The sequence below is a fragment of the Cinclus cinclus genome, chromosome 1, assembly GCF_963662255.1.
Source record: "Cinclus cinclus chromosome 1, bCinCin1.1, whole genome shotgun sequence".
Taxonomy (NCBI): domain Eukaryota; kingdom Metazoa; phylum Chordata; class Aves; order Passeriformes; family Cinclidae; genus Cinclus; species Cinclus cinclus.
Genome location: NC_085046.1, coordinates 99970991 through 99986952, shown reverse-complemented (window position 1 = coordinate 99986952; position 15962 = coordinate 99970991). Strand labels below are relative to the sequence as shown.

Sequence of the window (15962 nt, the reverse complement as noted above, 5' to 3'; positions counted from 1 at the left end):
ATAATCTTGGCATTGTGTTTAGTGATGTGGGTGGAAGATTGTGTGTAGCTGATTCTGAGCAGGAAGAGTCTGTATATAGGTAGGTTTAAAGCCCTTTAAAATGTTTCAGGATTGCTAAGGAAATTGGTTGACGATATAAGCGTTGCTGTAAGTTGTTAAATATTCCAAGCAACTATAAGCTTTCTAAAGCCTTCTCAATGTTTTAAAACATACAGTGCAGTGTCTGAGCAGCTGCATTAGCTGAAATTGCTGGATTAAACCCCTTTTGCACTTGTGCTATTTCTAACCTCAGGCACTGCTGTGATGGTTCTGCATAGCATTGTGCTGCATCATTGGGACATTAGGATTTAAAATTTTAAGGAGGCTGACAGGCATTAAGCTAGAATGGGTCTCCTTTAAAAAAAAAAAAAAAAACAAACCAGAAAACCCCAAACCAAAAAACAACCAAAATTAAGCCTACAATTATGTAGATTGTACAGAAACATGACACCATTGTTGATTAGTCTGAAACTTTAAACCCAGAGAAAATGTTACCATAGTTTAGGAAATATTCTCACATTGTGCATTTTTATTGTAAAAACAAACGTTTTCTTTCCCAAAGTATGTGAGAAAATAAAGATTCCTCAGTAACTTATTAAATGGCTTGTTCCAAAATGTCTGCAAGTTCTGTGGACTTTTCAACCTTTCCCCCTTCTCCTTCGTGCACCAATGCTTTTATCACCTTTCACCCCAAGTGAAATGATCCTATGAGAAATATTTGCTTCAGAGAATCTAATCCATGTTATACAAGCAGCCCAGTAGATGCTGGAGAAAACTTTTTGTTATTAGTAAAAATAAGATCAGTAAAATCAGATAGGTTTGAATTTCATGAACTCATTCTATCACAATAGCATTTGAGACTAGCAGTGAATAAAGTAAATAAGTAATCAGTAGAAAAAGAGAAAAAAGTAGACTTATTTCCAGGAGATTATCATGCTTTGTTTAAGATTGTTTTTCCTCTCTCCCACATAGGTATGCAGACGGAATAGTCATCTATATAAGTAATGTATCTCCTTAGTCTTCATATTGAACATTTTCTCTATCCAGAGAAATAAATAAATTCATGTCACGAAAGCCTGAAGTTTAATTGTAACATAAACCTCGTTGTGGAAAGGACCACGTGGTTCAACAAGTCGTGTCTCTTCAATTATGAGCAAATATGTGAGAGCTATTTAATCCAGAGATCATCTGCTTTGTACAAATATACCGCAGAAATACTTATAGGAGACTTAAGATCTAATATCACAAAAAGCCAAGCAGAACATGACTCAACAGGTATTTGTTACAAGCAGATGTATAGTTTAAAAAATTAGATGCATAAGGAGAAAAATACTGGGTTGTTGTTTATTCAGTAAGTTTTGATATTTTATCTGGATTTGCTAGTCAAGCAAAATCTGTATTTCTGTGGTAAATGTCATTGATGTAAATCAGGTTGTGAGTGCATGAGGCTACCAACTTACTGGCAACATTATTTCCTGAAGCAAATTTTTAATGATTGCTCTTGTGTGTAATTGCATGTTGGGATCCTTAAACAGGGTTAAGGAACAGTTACAGAATTCCCCACTTCATGCTAAAGTAGTTGTATGCAATGATTTTCTATATTTGTAAGAAATTTCTATTGAGAGAGGCCACTAACCATGCAGGCTCTCACAGGAATTAGAGCGTAACTTTTTAAATATGTAGAGACTTTCTATTTTTTTTCTTTTTTTTTAATCAACCATTTCCTGGGGTAGCTAAAACTTAACTTCTCAAGCAGAGATGTTAAAACAACTGAGAAGAAACTGAAAAGTATCTCTAAGTATATATCAAGATAGAGGGATAATACAAGGAAATCACAAGTCAGATGTGCTTGGGGTAAATGTAGAGAAAATCGGGGTAAATGTAGAGAAAATCTAGCTCTGCAAAATGTTGTCTAAAGACGAGGGGTGGAGGCAGGCATGCTGTGACTGTGAGTGTCCTGCTCAGAGGTATGCCTTGGAGTTAAAGGTGAGGATAAGGCACATCACACCTATGTTCACTGTCTCACAAGCTATTTTTCCTTCCAGTTTTGTTGTTCCTGTCCAAATAGTGATCATGATAGTTGGCCTGAGCATTTACTATTAAATGCAAAATTTTATGTGACATACAAAACCTTCTAAAAACTGCAGACAAATGATTTGGCTTTGCTGTTACAGCTGTGCAAGGTTAATCAGCATGTTGCAGAGAATCCAGGACATGTCTCCTGTACAGATTTTACTCCTTTTCTGAAAGTGTTAACTTCAGCTATAATTCTAGCTGACTTACTGATTGATTGATTGATTCACTTCTAAATTAGGGCAATATTAGCATGTTTTGCCTTGCTTTATTTAAATATGTTTAATACTGATGACTGTCCTAAACAACTGATTAGAACTAATTTTCCACTGCCTTAAAATGGGAATATATTACTTTGTTCAGGGGGGTGGGGTGGGGGGAGAAGTCGGGGAAGTGCCCTTGGAGTGTCCAGCCAAGTGAAATTCTTCATAAACTAGGATACAGACAGAAAAGTGCCTCGTGTTTTGCCAAAAATGTAACATGTCCTATAATAATATATATTGTCTTGCAAATTCATCAAAAGATGTGTCCCTTCTGCTTATTGCAGATGCATCCGTGACATTTTGTTTAACAGTGTTATTTCATTGTAATATGTAAGAATATTAAAACCACAGGAGATTTCTTAGTCTTCTAAATGCTATTAGGACGTTGCTGGATTTGTGTTAGCTTCAATCAGCTGCTTCTGCCTCTGGTACCAACAGATGGACGTGTGTGGAATGATGCCATGTGAGTTTCTCTTCATAGATAAGGAATTTCTAGTCAGAAAAGACAAGAATAAACACCCGAGTTATTTTACCAATAAGGGTCTAAAGAGAAACCCTGAGCTGATGGGATGACCATAGCAGAAGTTCGCTGTTCCATGGGACATGGATGAAGAATAACTAGCTTGGATGAGGAATAACTAGCTTGAATGAAAGAGGATTGTCCTCTTTCTTTAGTGTAATCATACTGCAAATCGACTTTTCACCTGATGCTTTTCCACACAGGCTTCCCGAGGAGCATCTGGCTCCTGCTTAGATCTAATCCTCCCCTTCACAAATACTTTCTTAGGGCTAAAGGCTATCCCTGTCATTTCTGTGGACTGCTGCCTGCAGTTTTTCTATGGAAAACTTTTCTTTTTCTTCAGACTACTATTATTAGCCCACAGCCTTCTATTCCATCACATCACCTGCTTTCTCCCTTTTGCTCCCTGTGCTGCAGAAAGATAGGAGAGGAGTGGGCACCAGAAAAGTTGGTTTGTCAGGTGAACTACATTGTGGCAGCTGCCAAATCAAGGAGTGGCTCGGGAATGGGGACAGCAAACCATGTCAAGCAGCCAAGTAACTACTCAGAGCTTTGCCAGCCCCTCGGCATTTCCTGACCCTCTTCTGCATCACTGAATTTGTCCTTAATCGATGGACATGAAGACAATTTGGGATCAGGTCCACAGTCACTGTGGAAATGCATAACTCTTCATTTCTAGCATCTCTCCCATCCTGCTTCTTAAAACAAATAAGCCCCTCCCAAAAAAGTGGAGTGACCTTTTTTGAGGTCTTGGGTTTAAACAGAAAGATGGTTATATTTTTTTGTGTGTGATATTAACTTCTCTGCAAAGTACATGCTGTTTTTTCCCAAACTCTTAGTCAGTATTTTTAACACAATTAAGAGTCATAATTTTTTTGAATCCTGGTTCATACATCTTATAAAACTCCAAATGTAGCCTTCCATAGAGTGTGTACTTTTGTGTTAATATTTGACATCTACAGAGAGAAAAATTTACCAATAATTTATTACTAGAGAGAAAGAATTATTTTTCTTGAATACCTATGCAGTTACAATTAATTTTTCAATTAATTCAATTTTACTATTAATTTTTTTCCTCCCAAGTTTGATGCTGAGGTGGAGTTAAAACTCAACCACTAGTGATTTGCATATCCTGATTTGTAGCAGTGGGCTACACGAAAAAGACAGGTCAGTGAGGAAAAGCAGAGATAAGGTCACCAGTGTTACTCACCTAGTGCAGTTCCCCTACTCAAGGACAGTGTCAGCAGAGAGTTCCGAGATCCCTGTGAAAGGTGAGGCAGGAAGACTGGCAAGCCAGAAGAATATCTTTACCAGTGTCTTAGGTCCCTCCTATGCTTTTGATAACATCCATCTTTCCATTTGCTCTTATTTTTGAAAAACGAAACCAAAGCCACAAAGGAGACTGTGTAAAGGGAAGATAGGTTGCAAATGGTCTGCAGGGTTGCTGTATAGAAACTTTCTCCACTTTTACCTAGTGTTTGCAAGAAAAAGCTCTACGTAAGTCCTGCTCTGGATTGGAGGGGCAACCAGATCTCTTGAGCTGCATCCATAGGAACACCGCATTAATTCTTCCTGGGGTTTTGTCCCTTCTTACGCCAAGCAGAACAGGCACAAGAAACAAGACTGACTTTGTGGCAGGGGTAGCCACCCAGTGTGGCTTCAGCTGGGTTGTCAGTCCTCCTCCATACAAGAACACAAATATGGCCTTAAGCAAGCAGCTTGTGCTCCCCAGCATTCATCCTGAGGCTCACAAACGGTGCATCCTGAGGTGGGAACTTGAAAACAGGAAGTAAAGTCTCCAGTTTCCTTCCAGGAGGGTTGATGCTGTATTGCCTGGTTTCATGAGGGGATAGCACCAAGTCTGAAGTAGACTTGGCAAACCTCATTTTTTGCACACAAATATCCACTCCGTGTGTATTTCTGTTTATAAATATATGCATATATAAATGTGCATATATAACTATATGTATGTATACATAGTTGCCTCATATGAAGGGGCAAAGGCAATATGAAATACTTCATCTTTCAGGAGCTCAAGGAGGATCCCACACTGGTTGTCTCAGAAGAGAGGGGAAGACCAGAAAGGGTCTTCTTTCCTTTGTCCAGGATTTTGTTTTTATTCCTTTGTACAATTTGTACTGCAAGTTGGTTTGGTGAAGCAGCACTGCTGCAGCCTTTTACAGAGTTTTAGATTTATCTGTGTGCAGAAGAAACATATTCATATGATAGTTATGGTTTCTCTCTGGAAAAAAAAAGAGCTGTGTCCAAAGGGAGTGAAAATTTCTCTATTGTTTATTATTGCTTCTAGGATTTTGTAGTTCAGCTAGGTCGGGATAAATGCTGTGTTTGGGAAGAGCAAAGGGAGGGTTGGGAATATAATTACAGCTAAAAGTTCTTTCTAGGCACAGGTTGCTTGCGCATGTCATTCTTGAACTGTGTGATCTTTTCTCAGGAGGAAGAGACCCAAAAAGGTCATGGGGTTTTCGAGGGGGAGAGAGGAAATGAGAAACACTTTCCCTCTTTTGGAGAAAGGTAAAAGCAGGATATACCAGGATCTTGTAAAATTCTATTTATTGGCACTGAGCCAATAAAAGCTGGGAACAAGTCTGCACCAAAAATCTCAATGTTAGTACATGAAAGAGGAAAACTGCTGAAGAGGGGAAGAAACAGGGCAGATTCCTGCAGACTGACTGACACTAGTCAGATTTGGGACTTAGGTCTCAAATTGAGGTATTTACATAGGTAATAAATGTGGCTACACACATCTTGTGCATCATAAATTACAGCTTCCAACACTGAAGGACTTTGAAAAGTCAGACCCAGTTAGCGATTTCTAACCAAGCCATTCAGTTTTGAGCTCTCATAGTGCTGTGGCAGGGAGCAAACATGACTGCTCTTCACAAAAGATATTCATCATAACCTGTGTCTGACAGCCTCCAAAAACAGCAGTCACCGTGAATTGTGCTTCCAAACCTCTCTGTATCTGCGGTGGTTTTTGCCTCTCCAGACAGAATAATGTCAATAGGAAAAAAAAAAAAGCAGTCTGTCCTAAAAAAATGCAGCTTAGTAACACTTAAAAAAATGCATATTTTGACCTGGCAGATCCTGTAAATGCTGTAGTGTGTTACCTCCCTCTCTCCCCCCAGTTCCCTCCACCTATGTAAGACAGAAGATGAAAGCAGCTTCCAGAGTCAAGATCAAGCAGTACCATAAAACCACATATCTGGCGCTTGAATTCCATAGCCTCCTGAAAACAACACATACCCAACCACAGGTGGAGCAGTACCTGTTCACTTTCTGGGTCCTGTCCTTTTCACCTTCCTCTGATGTCTGCTCAAAGTAGACAGTACCAGTTTCTCTTCCTTGATTCAGCACTTCCCACCTGAGTGAGGGAGCCATTGAAAAAAAAGCAAAAGCAACTAAAATAAATCCTTCTGGCTTTAAAATCTAATTTCTTTTTGCTACATACATCTCAAGACTTTTTAGATTAAAATGCTATTTTATTTGATTGAAGTTGAAGGCAATGTTTCTGATTTTAGTCATGAACAGGATTTTGCACATGTATGTATCTATCAAAATATTAATTTTTCAGTAAGCCATCTTTGAAAGTATGGGGGACTAATAGTATTTGGAGATAAAAGCTGAAAATACTTTGGGACTCCAGAGTAATGTCCATCCTTTTTCTAGTGTTCTGGTGCCTCAGTGTATCAAGCACCAGGTTTGAGTAGTGCAGGTGGTTTCTATGCAGGGGGAGTTGAGGAAGAGCCAGGTGCTGTACTGCTGCTTTTGCACTGAGGTGCCGGTTTGCAAGGCAAGAGGTTTGAAACAAAAAGGAATACCTATAGGGTTGTCTAGCTTGAAGATTCATTTTAGGATCTAAAATGGAGGCAAATGGAGGAACGGAGATACAGTTTCTTGTCAACATTTGTTGTTGTAGTGATATTAGATGTGTATGTTATCATGTTCGGATTACACATTACCATGAGCTGTTTTGACAGCTTCATTTTCTGGTTCGGCTGATGCAGTTTGGAATATTCATAGGGAAAAAGCGGCCCATGTGCTGCCGTGACTACTCGTGTGGAAGGGGACATTTTCGTTGTTTAAGAATTGGAGGCAGGGTGTTTGTGCATATGCGTGCTCTGTGTGTCGGGGTACACGCGGGCAGACCCCGGCCGCTCCCACAGCCCGGTGCCAGGGGCTGGCTCTCGGCGCTGCTCCCGCAGGTCAGTCACGATGGCAGCCATCACCTGTGCCGGCCTGGGATTCCAGGGAGTGCCCAGCCCTCGCTCTGGTAGAGGCCAGGCTCTTCCAGTACCGCCGAGGAGCGCGGGGAAAGGTCGGGAAAAGCGCCCCCCCCCCCCCCCCCCCCCCACCGTGTCCCCAAGCCGCGTCCCGCAGCTCCCTGCCCCTGCGGCAGGCCGCGGGGGGGCCGGAGGCCGCAGGTCCCGCGGCGGCGATGCCGGCTCCGGGTTTTGGCGGCAGCAGCGCGGCCGGGGCCGGCGGGCGGGGGCGGCCCGGGGCGGGGGGCGCGGAGCCGGCAGTGCCGCCTGGTCCCGGCCCCGCAGGATCCAGGTAGATCCGTCCGGCTTTTACCTTTCTCCTTCGGCTTCCCTGCGCGTAGGGCTGGTAGCGGGGCTGTTTCCTGGTCTCGCAGAAAGAGGCAGTGCTGAGTTAGGAAGACAAAAATAGACCTTTACAGAGAAATATAGGGATTGTGTGTGCGGTGGGGAGGGAGAGCGGAGAGCGGCACCCGGCTCGTTTCCAGGAGGAGCCCTTTTCTCCCTCTCGTTGTATGTTAGGCATTTTTGCACAGCTCTCTCCCCCCACCCCCTCCCCGCCGGGGCAGGGTTACCTCTGCCGCCTGCTCTCCGCATCTCTGGTGGGGAGCGAGGCAGCCGACTCCGCTGCGATCGGAAAGCGGCCAGAGACCATTTTATGTGAGCGAGCCGGGTGGGAAGAAGCGGAGAGAAACCGTCGCGGGGAGACACGCGGATATAAGGACTTGTCTTCTGCCTCCCCCCACTCCCTCCCCCTTGTAAATACTAAATCTGAGAAGGCAGCGATTTGACATCCACCCTGAGCAGCGGCTATGGGGTGTTTGGGCAACAGCAAAACGGAGGATCAGCGTATCGATGAGAAAGCGCAGCGAGAAGCCAACAAAAAAATAGAGAAGCAGTTGCAGAAAGAGAGGCTGGCTTATAAAGCGACACACCGCTTGCTGCTGCTGGGTAAGGAGGAAGCGGCAGAGGTAGGGGCCGGGGCGAGCAGGGCGAGGAGGGGGCAGCAGCCCCAGCCCGGCGGGGCGGCGGGCGCAGCCGAGAGGGGAGATGCGGCGTGCGCCTCGGCTGTGGAAAATGTAGGCTGCTGTGTTGAGCGATGAGCCAGGCGTCCACAGATCGAGCTCAGCCGCCTGAGCCACATGGATGCACACATACAGAAATGCTGCCGAGGTGGGAGATGCTGTCGCGTCCAAAAACAACAGCAACAACAACGACAAAAAAAAAAAAAAAAAAAAAAAAAAAAACATAAAAACCCAAAACGCTCCGACCCCCCCCAGCCTGAACCGTGTATCACAGTGTTCTCCCTTTCCTTCTTTCTCTTTTAGGGGCTGGTGAGTCAGGAAAAAGCACTATTGTGAAACAAATGCGAATCCTACACGTCAATGGATTTAATTCAGAGTAAGAATTATTGACACTTTGTGACTTATTTTTCCTTAAATGTTGGAAACAGGTTAACACACAGTAGGCTAGGAAATTTCTCCTCTCATCCTCGGTGTTTTGGTGGCTTGGCTGTGTTTTGAGGGAGGGAAGGGAGTGAGAATAAGGAAATTGCTGCTATTGTATGTTTGCATTTTCTCCTTCTGGCCCCTTTACTGTATTTTACACTGTTGCTACTGCAGCGCTTGACAGGCCCCTGTGTAGCAACAACATGGCGACTACTTTTTACATAGAAGCAAATAACCAAATATTGCATCTGTCTGTAATATAAAAATACATGTCAAATCGTAATCAGGATGACACTGTGTGCTGATTTTCCGTTGCTGGGGTTAATGTAAAACTGAAACTAATTTTGCCTATTTGTTCTAAATCATCCTGTTTTGTGAGGCTACATCATTTTCTCTCTAAAGAACTCTTTGCTGGAAATCATTATTAATCCATAGCATTCATTTTAGATATTTGTTGGCCTTCACCTACGTGTTGTTAATTTAGAGCATGTTTACAGCATGCTGTAGAAATGAAAGAATGACTTCCAGTTCCATCAGGGGAGGCTTTGCAGATGTGGCTGTGATTGTCTGATTTAACAAAATATATCAGGGATGAATGTGCATTGCTCTTCATACCATGCAAGAAAACAGATAAGGGGAAAATGTATTTGTCTTGCCTTTTTTTTATTTCTATTAGTACATTTTAATGTTTGAAGAGCAGATAAACAAGCAATCAGTGAAAAAATTACATGCAAGTGACTGAACTGCTTTGGAAGAAAAAAATCAAAGTGTTAATATTTCTGTTTTAATGCAGAGAAAAGAAACAGAAAATACTGGATATTCGGAAAAACGTTAAAGATGCGATTGTGGTAAGAACACACTTTATACTGTTCTTAAATGCTTGTTTGTACTGGAAATTATAAGGATTATGCTCTCCATGATTTTGATGAGAGAAATCCCATTTTGCTGATTAGATTGGATTATCTTCTATTGATCCTGTATCCTTGATTTATCCAGGTTAATTTGTTTGGTTTTTTTTGTTTTATCCAATTCTAGACTATAGTTTCAGCTATGAGCACTTTAATACCCCCAGTTCCATTGGCCAACCCAGAAAACCAATTTCGAATGGACTACATCAAGAGTATAGCTCCTCTTTCTGACTTTGACTATACGCAGGTAAGAATAGAAACCACTGATTTATTCTGCTTCAAGGGGGAGCGTGTTGCTTCGTTTTGATTTACTGAAACATTGGTGTTTTTTACTTTTTGGAAGATGGTCATGGAAACATCTTACACCAGCATCACCTCTGTAAACTTTCTTACAAGACTCTGGTGGTTGCACCTGTTTTAGTGGTGCAAGGTTTTGTTGTTACGGATTTATTTGCTGCTGTTTGTAAATGCTGTTTCTGCATTTAGTTCTCTCATCAGATTTTCTGATGCAATCTTACATATTGACACATCAAATAAGACTTCGTTGAAAGCTGATTTCCTATGTGGAATTAGATGCAGGATGTTAGTCTGAGGAGTTGCTGTCTACCTGCAGAAAAGGATATAAAAGGAAATAAAAGGCCAGAGTGGCCTCAGTGTTGCTTCCCATACTTACTGAACTTCAGAGTGGAAACCTCTGTAAGCAGTGGTCAAGTTAGGTGCTTTGCTTCCTCATGTGTTGTAGTTGGCATGAGCAGTGGTTTGCTTATATGTAAATGTTGCCTTAATTTGATATGGAATCAATGTGGGACTTCTGCCTGGAGGCTGATCTTTTGTATGCAAATGAGAGATACTTTTCAGATTAACTTGCATGGGCATCTTACGTTATTTTTATCTTTTTATGTTATTATTTATAAGCACATGGATAGAATGTTTCATAATTTATGCATGTCATGAAAGCAAGTGTATAGACATTCTGAATTTTATTTTTGCAGTAGCACAGTTTTAATTTGCCTTAAAATGGTACTGAAAGCAATTTGTTATGGAAACAGTAAGGACTTAAAAATATCTTCATTTGTTGGCTAAATGATAGTGAGTTGTACATGCTATCAATACTGCCAAAGAAGCCATTTACAATAGAGTGTCTTTAGGTTATTATAGCTTCAGGGTGCAAGGGGGAGAAGGGGAAGAGTCGTTTCTTTATTATATGACTCATCTTCTCTGATGTGTGGTTTTGCCTCTGGTAAAGCTCCCACTTTGAAGGCTGGAGATAAAGAAAAATTATCAGACATCTTGTAAGTTAGAATTTAACACAGAATGCAGATGTTAAAAAAAAAAAAACGACTGCAAGGTACACCCACATATTGCATAATTGCTCAGTTGGTGGATATAAGTTAGTGAAAATGAGAAACACCTTTTAGAAATGGAAAGTGAGCTTGACATGAAGTATTTGTCTTATGCAGGTGTTACAGTTCTGGGGCATTTGTTGCTCGTTTTATGCGGGGCTTTTTTTCTTGAATTTTGATCCTTAGATGTTTGAGTAAAAAAAATGATGATACATACACTTTGCAGTTCTCTACAGTACATATGTTCTTTTGAGTTTCTGGGATAAAAGAAAGCTAAACTGAACTTTTGATAAGGCTGGAGATTTATTTTTTTTTATTGCTTTCAAATTTTCTCCTTTTTCACAGAAGCTGGCTCTATCTGGTCAAATTTGACCATGGCTTGGTATTTTACATAGAGGAAAATTTAACCTTCTTGGAGGGGAAAAGAATAGGACCCAGTGGACTTTGAAACAATTAATAATTTATTTGAAATCTTAATTCAAAGTCCTTTTTGGTTTAAAAGAAAAATATTAATAAGTAGTCTTTAATTAAATTGATTTTCTGAAAATACCATCATGTTATTTAAATAGTGTCAATTACCAGTCCTAATGTTATAAAAATATTTAAAAGGTTGTTTGAAGTTCAAAAGAAGAAGAGAAATCTAATACTGGTTTAGAAGTAAATCTATTTATGCATCACATATATTTTCTCTTCTGTTTTCTTCTCAGCTCAATCAATAGGTTTAATATTTGTAAAACTTAAAATATGCCAAGATCTTTTGGGGCTTCAGCATTTTTCTTGGTTTAAAATGTTATTTATCTCCAGGAGGATTTGTGAGCAAGACAGATTGAAAAAAAATGCTATTGTGCTTCAGGGCTTGATTTTACTCGTTTAAGCCAACAATAAAGTAAAATTAGGTTTCCAGCTGAAATAAATTTTGACCCACTTAGTATTTTTGGATAAGGACAGATATAAAAATAAATACTTGGATAGTAATCAGTCAGGCATCCTCTGCTAAGCATTACTGATTCTGTAATTAATAGCTGATGCATGGAGTAAGGCCTTTGAGCCCAAACCAAGTATTTAGCAGTAGGCATTCAAGACTTTAGGTCTAATCATCCTTACTTCAAAATAGTTGTAAAGGAAAAAATGCTGGCATAGGCAGCTCTGGGGCACATTTTGGTACATTCTGTAAAGTGGCAAAGATTACTCTTCTTTGAGTGAGGGAAGAGGCAGCTTTGGAGTTTGTGACAGTATGAATGGAAATAAGTTGCTAAAGACCCTTAGTGTTGCAATTTGAATTACAGATGTGCCATTTTTTTCATGACATTAACCATGTAATCTTTGTCATAAAAATCAATGTGTATTAGTTGAAGATGGATTTCAGATACATTACATGCCAAATGTTGGAAAATGACTGCACCTTACCATGAGTCTTCAAAGAGAGATCTCCGATGAAATGCAGAAACTTCACTGATGGCACAATCTGACCATCACTCCTGGGGCACTAATTTAAGTATGTTTGTGACATATTGGATGTGCTTGGACAGACATTCTTAAATTGCATACAAATTAACTAATACACATTTAATTGTGAAAATTGTCCTTGAAACAACTGGATATGAAAACACTGATTTCCTTTGGGTGAAATCATACTCTTAATTGTAATTTATGACAGCAATTCCAAGAATTTGAGTAAAGATGGGGACTTCATATTTAGACTGAGATATTCTGGGTCGGTCTTTGTTTGTCTGGTTTTTAAAATTACATACCTCTTTATAAAATGTAAGCAGAACATTTTATTTAGTAGTGATACAAATTTTAAAACAAATGGTTTTCTCTTTACTGTGTTTTAATATTACTTTAAGAGTCTGTGGTGTGCCCCCCACAAGACTTTTATTTACTTTTAAAAAATCATTATTTATATGGTTTGGTTATGCTACCTTGATGATCCTTTTAGATGGTATAAAAAATTGAAAGCTTTCTGGATTTTTTTTTTAAGAATTTTTACATAGTCTTTCATTATTTTTTAAAAGACTGTGCAATCTCTACAAAGTATTTCCTGGTTGACTGATGTGTTATAATTCTGTAAATCATAAGAATTAGAGCTAGAGTTTTTGCAAAATTGATAAATAGAAATAAGTCAAGTGTCCACTGTATTTTCTTCCTTGAAGTTGTGACGGGAATAAAGATAAATTTTTGTCTGACCAGATTAGGCATTGTATTTGCTTGAAGGTGGAATCAGTGAAAGTGCTTTAACACTGGAATTGTAGCGTGCATGCCCTATCAAAAAGGATTTTTTTATTATTTTTGGCAAAGTTTTAATTGATGTTTGCTAAAGTTAACAGGAATTGGCCTGCTGCAATTTAATCCTTTATTTATCAGTTTTGAATCAGGGTGAACGTATTAAGGCCATATTATGATGGTAGCTGTGGTATGTTCTCTAAGCCTATGTTCACTCAAGTTCAGTTGTCTTTATTAAGGTTCTTGAATTTTCTGGGAACTACAAAGTTGCTCAGTGTGCAATTCCTTCACCCCCTGTCTTCCCCAAAAATGTAGCCAAACAAAGTCGCATTGCAAAAAATATGTCTTGAATGAAGCTAATCTAATCAGTTTTCTATGGGTTTATAGCAGGTAATGGTCTGGGCTGCATTGTCAAGTGTTTGGCCATACAAACCAGTTACCAGCAACATGAAGCATCTGCTTAACAGAGGACATGTAAACACTTCACAGGTTTTAGGGAGCAGGGAGAGTTTTCAAAAGATCGTCTTCCTTCGCAAAGAGTATTTTAGGGAGGAAACGTATTTTTTGGAAACTTCGTAAGCAGTGAATTGTGTAGATGCAGTCCCTTGTGCTGATTTTAGTATGTGAGTTTTAATTATAATTTTTAGAGCTGTTTTATTAGTCAGGCAAGGTCTTCAATTTAGCTGTTAAGAATGAAGTGTTAATGTGCATTGACAGGGAAAGTGCTTTAGATTAATCAGGTCTGCGGTTTGCTTTACATTTTCAGATATTGTGGTTTGAGTTCTATCTGATGACTTTCATTTTCCTTCAGGTTTTCCTCTTAAAAATCAGGACATCATATTCATAATATAAAGACAAGATAAAGGAAGAAATACTTTTGCTCAGAATTTGAAGTTACATAGATTTTTGTTAAGCATTTCAAATTTTTATGATACCTGGTATTCAAATTCAATCTTGTGTTGATGCCTGGAGGTGACCGCTTTCCACAGTGTGGTTCATATGTGGTTAAACTTGCTTGGGTTGTACAGTTAATACTTCAACTTTATTTGACCACAAATTGTTTAAGTTTCCCTTTGATGTAGCCCAAAGGAGTTACAAATTAGCATTACCTTACATTTTCTGATTTTCACTTAGCTCACAGTTTTCCCATCTTTTTTGTGGGTGTGAAAATATACAATGTTTTACCTGAAAATAACATAAAAGTGAAAATGCAGATAATATTGCCACTCAGCTTCACTTGATTTTCCTTTCTGTCCAACCATTTTACTTTAGGGCTTTGTTTACCATTTTGGATAGAATGAACACAAGTTTTCATAACTACCTGTCACTGCAATACTTAACATTACTGTGGTCAATATTAACTTTTTAAAATCAATTAGACTTCAAAAATTTAAGTTATTTATGGTGTTCTGCGATCTAAAATGCACATTGGTAGGTTTTCATATTTACATAAACACATATTTTCCCATTTAAACAAACACAGAAAGTATCTGAAAGGTCAGACAACAAAAAAGTTGTGTGGGTCTGGCAACATTATTACTGCCCTGAGTTAATAACCCCTGAAGAACTAATGAAGAAGGCTGTCAGAGAAGGACAGCTGAAAACACATACGCTGTTACAGCTGTTGGCAGCTCCTTATTCTTCATACAGAGGTTAAAATTGTCAGAACTGATGCTGGAAAGTAGTGGATATTAGGGAGAAGAAGCAATCAGGTAACCCATGAAATGTCTTTGTTGTGGTAGCAGTTGTTTTCATGCTGTGCACTCTGTATTAACAGCAGATACTGATTTTGAGCTGTTTTCACGTGAAGAGCAGATTCTGCTGAAGCCCAGCAATAGCTTTTCTTCTATATGAAATACTTGTTTGCAAGCAGATGTGGCTTAAGCTGTTTGCTTTTCATTAAACCAGCAAAACTGAATCCTTCTGACTAGTCAGTATTGAAGTTACAATAATTTCATACATGAGATCAAAAAAAATACTTCAGTGTTACTTTTTATGTTGTTTTTGTTCTCTGTAAGCAGTAAGTTTGGTTTTGGTGGATCAGTCAATCAATCCCAGTAGTGCTTTCAGAAATAATCAGTTATTTTTTCAATTGTGTATTTTCAAAAATACAAGACTGCAACTGGAATCACACTACAAACAAGTATAGGACAATCTGGGAGGGGGGGGGAAGCCCAAACCAACAAATCTCAAAACATCTTTACTTCTCAAATTTATAATATATACTGGAACTGTAAAATTGCAAAAACAGTACCATGGTTTTCTTTAATTCCTTTATTTTATCTTCTTAATAAATACTCTGAATTTACTGAAAACAACTGGATCTTAAAATTGAAGTGCTTTGTGTATAAAGTATTGCTCTTCTGTGAAGCTCAGGATTTCTTGCTTAAAATACACAGTTTGTGTTTGGGATTGTGCTTGCTTTAGACAAAAAACTGATGTTCAAGCATAAAATAAGGTAAGGTTTTTGCTATGGTAGAACATTATTCTGTAATGAAAGTGTAACATATTTCTTCCATCCCTTGCTCCAAACTTACTGACCCACAACAGTATATACCAATGAGACGTAATGAATTAAATTTGTATCCCAGGAAAGGAGCTCAGGGATCTACTTAAACCCCCAACAATTAACAGTAGAAATACTGGGATTGAATACTGTAGAGTAGAATACCGGGAGTCATAGGAAATCCTGTAGATAATCGCAAATGATCCAAAGTTAATAAATAGGAGTTATATTCAGAAAAAAAATTAAAGATACAGATAATAAATTTTGTTTCTAAGCCTTCCTGCCTCAGTATTTTTAAGAACAGATTGAAATATCTGGAAAAGGTTCATTCACCTTTTTCACAAGTACTTTGCATTTTTTAG

The 15962-nt window shown here is 39.1% G+C and overlaps 1 protein-coding gene across 3 annotated transcripts in view; it reads left to right on the top strand.

Annotated features, from left to right (window-relative positions):
- GNAL (G protein subunit alpha L) overlaps positions 1–15962 on the top strand; it is a 178242-nt gene that overhangs the window by 57962 nt on the left and 104318 nt on the right. The window contains exons 1-4 of one of the 3 annotated variants that reach the window (XM_062488006.1): positions 7985–8123; positions 8501–8573; positions 9414–9468; positions 9656–9775. In XM_062488006.1, coding sequence (XP_062343990.1) covers positions 7985–8123; positions 8501–8573; positions 9414–9468; positions 9656–9775 — 387 coding nt within the window. Of the gene's footprint in view, positions 1–7984; positions 8205–8500; positions 8574–9413; positions 9469–9655; positions 9776–15962 lie in introns of those variants that run through there. The other 2 variants (XM_062487999.1, XM_062487990.1) reach the window with 2 other exon arrangements.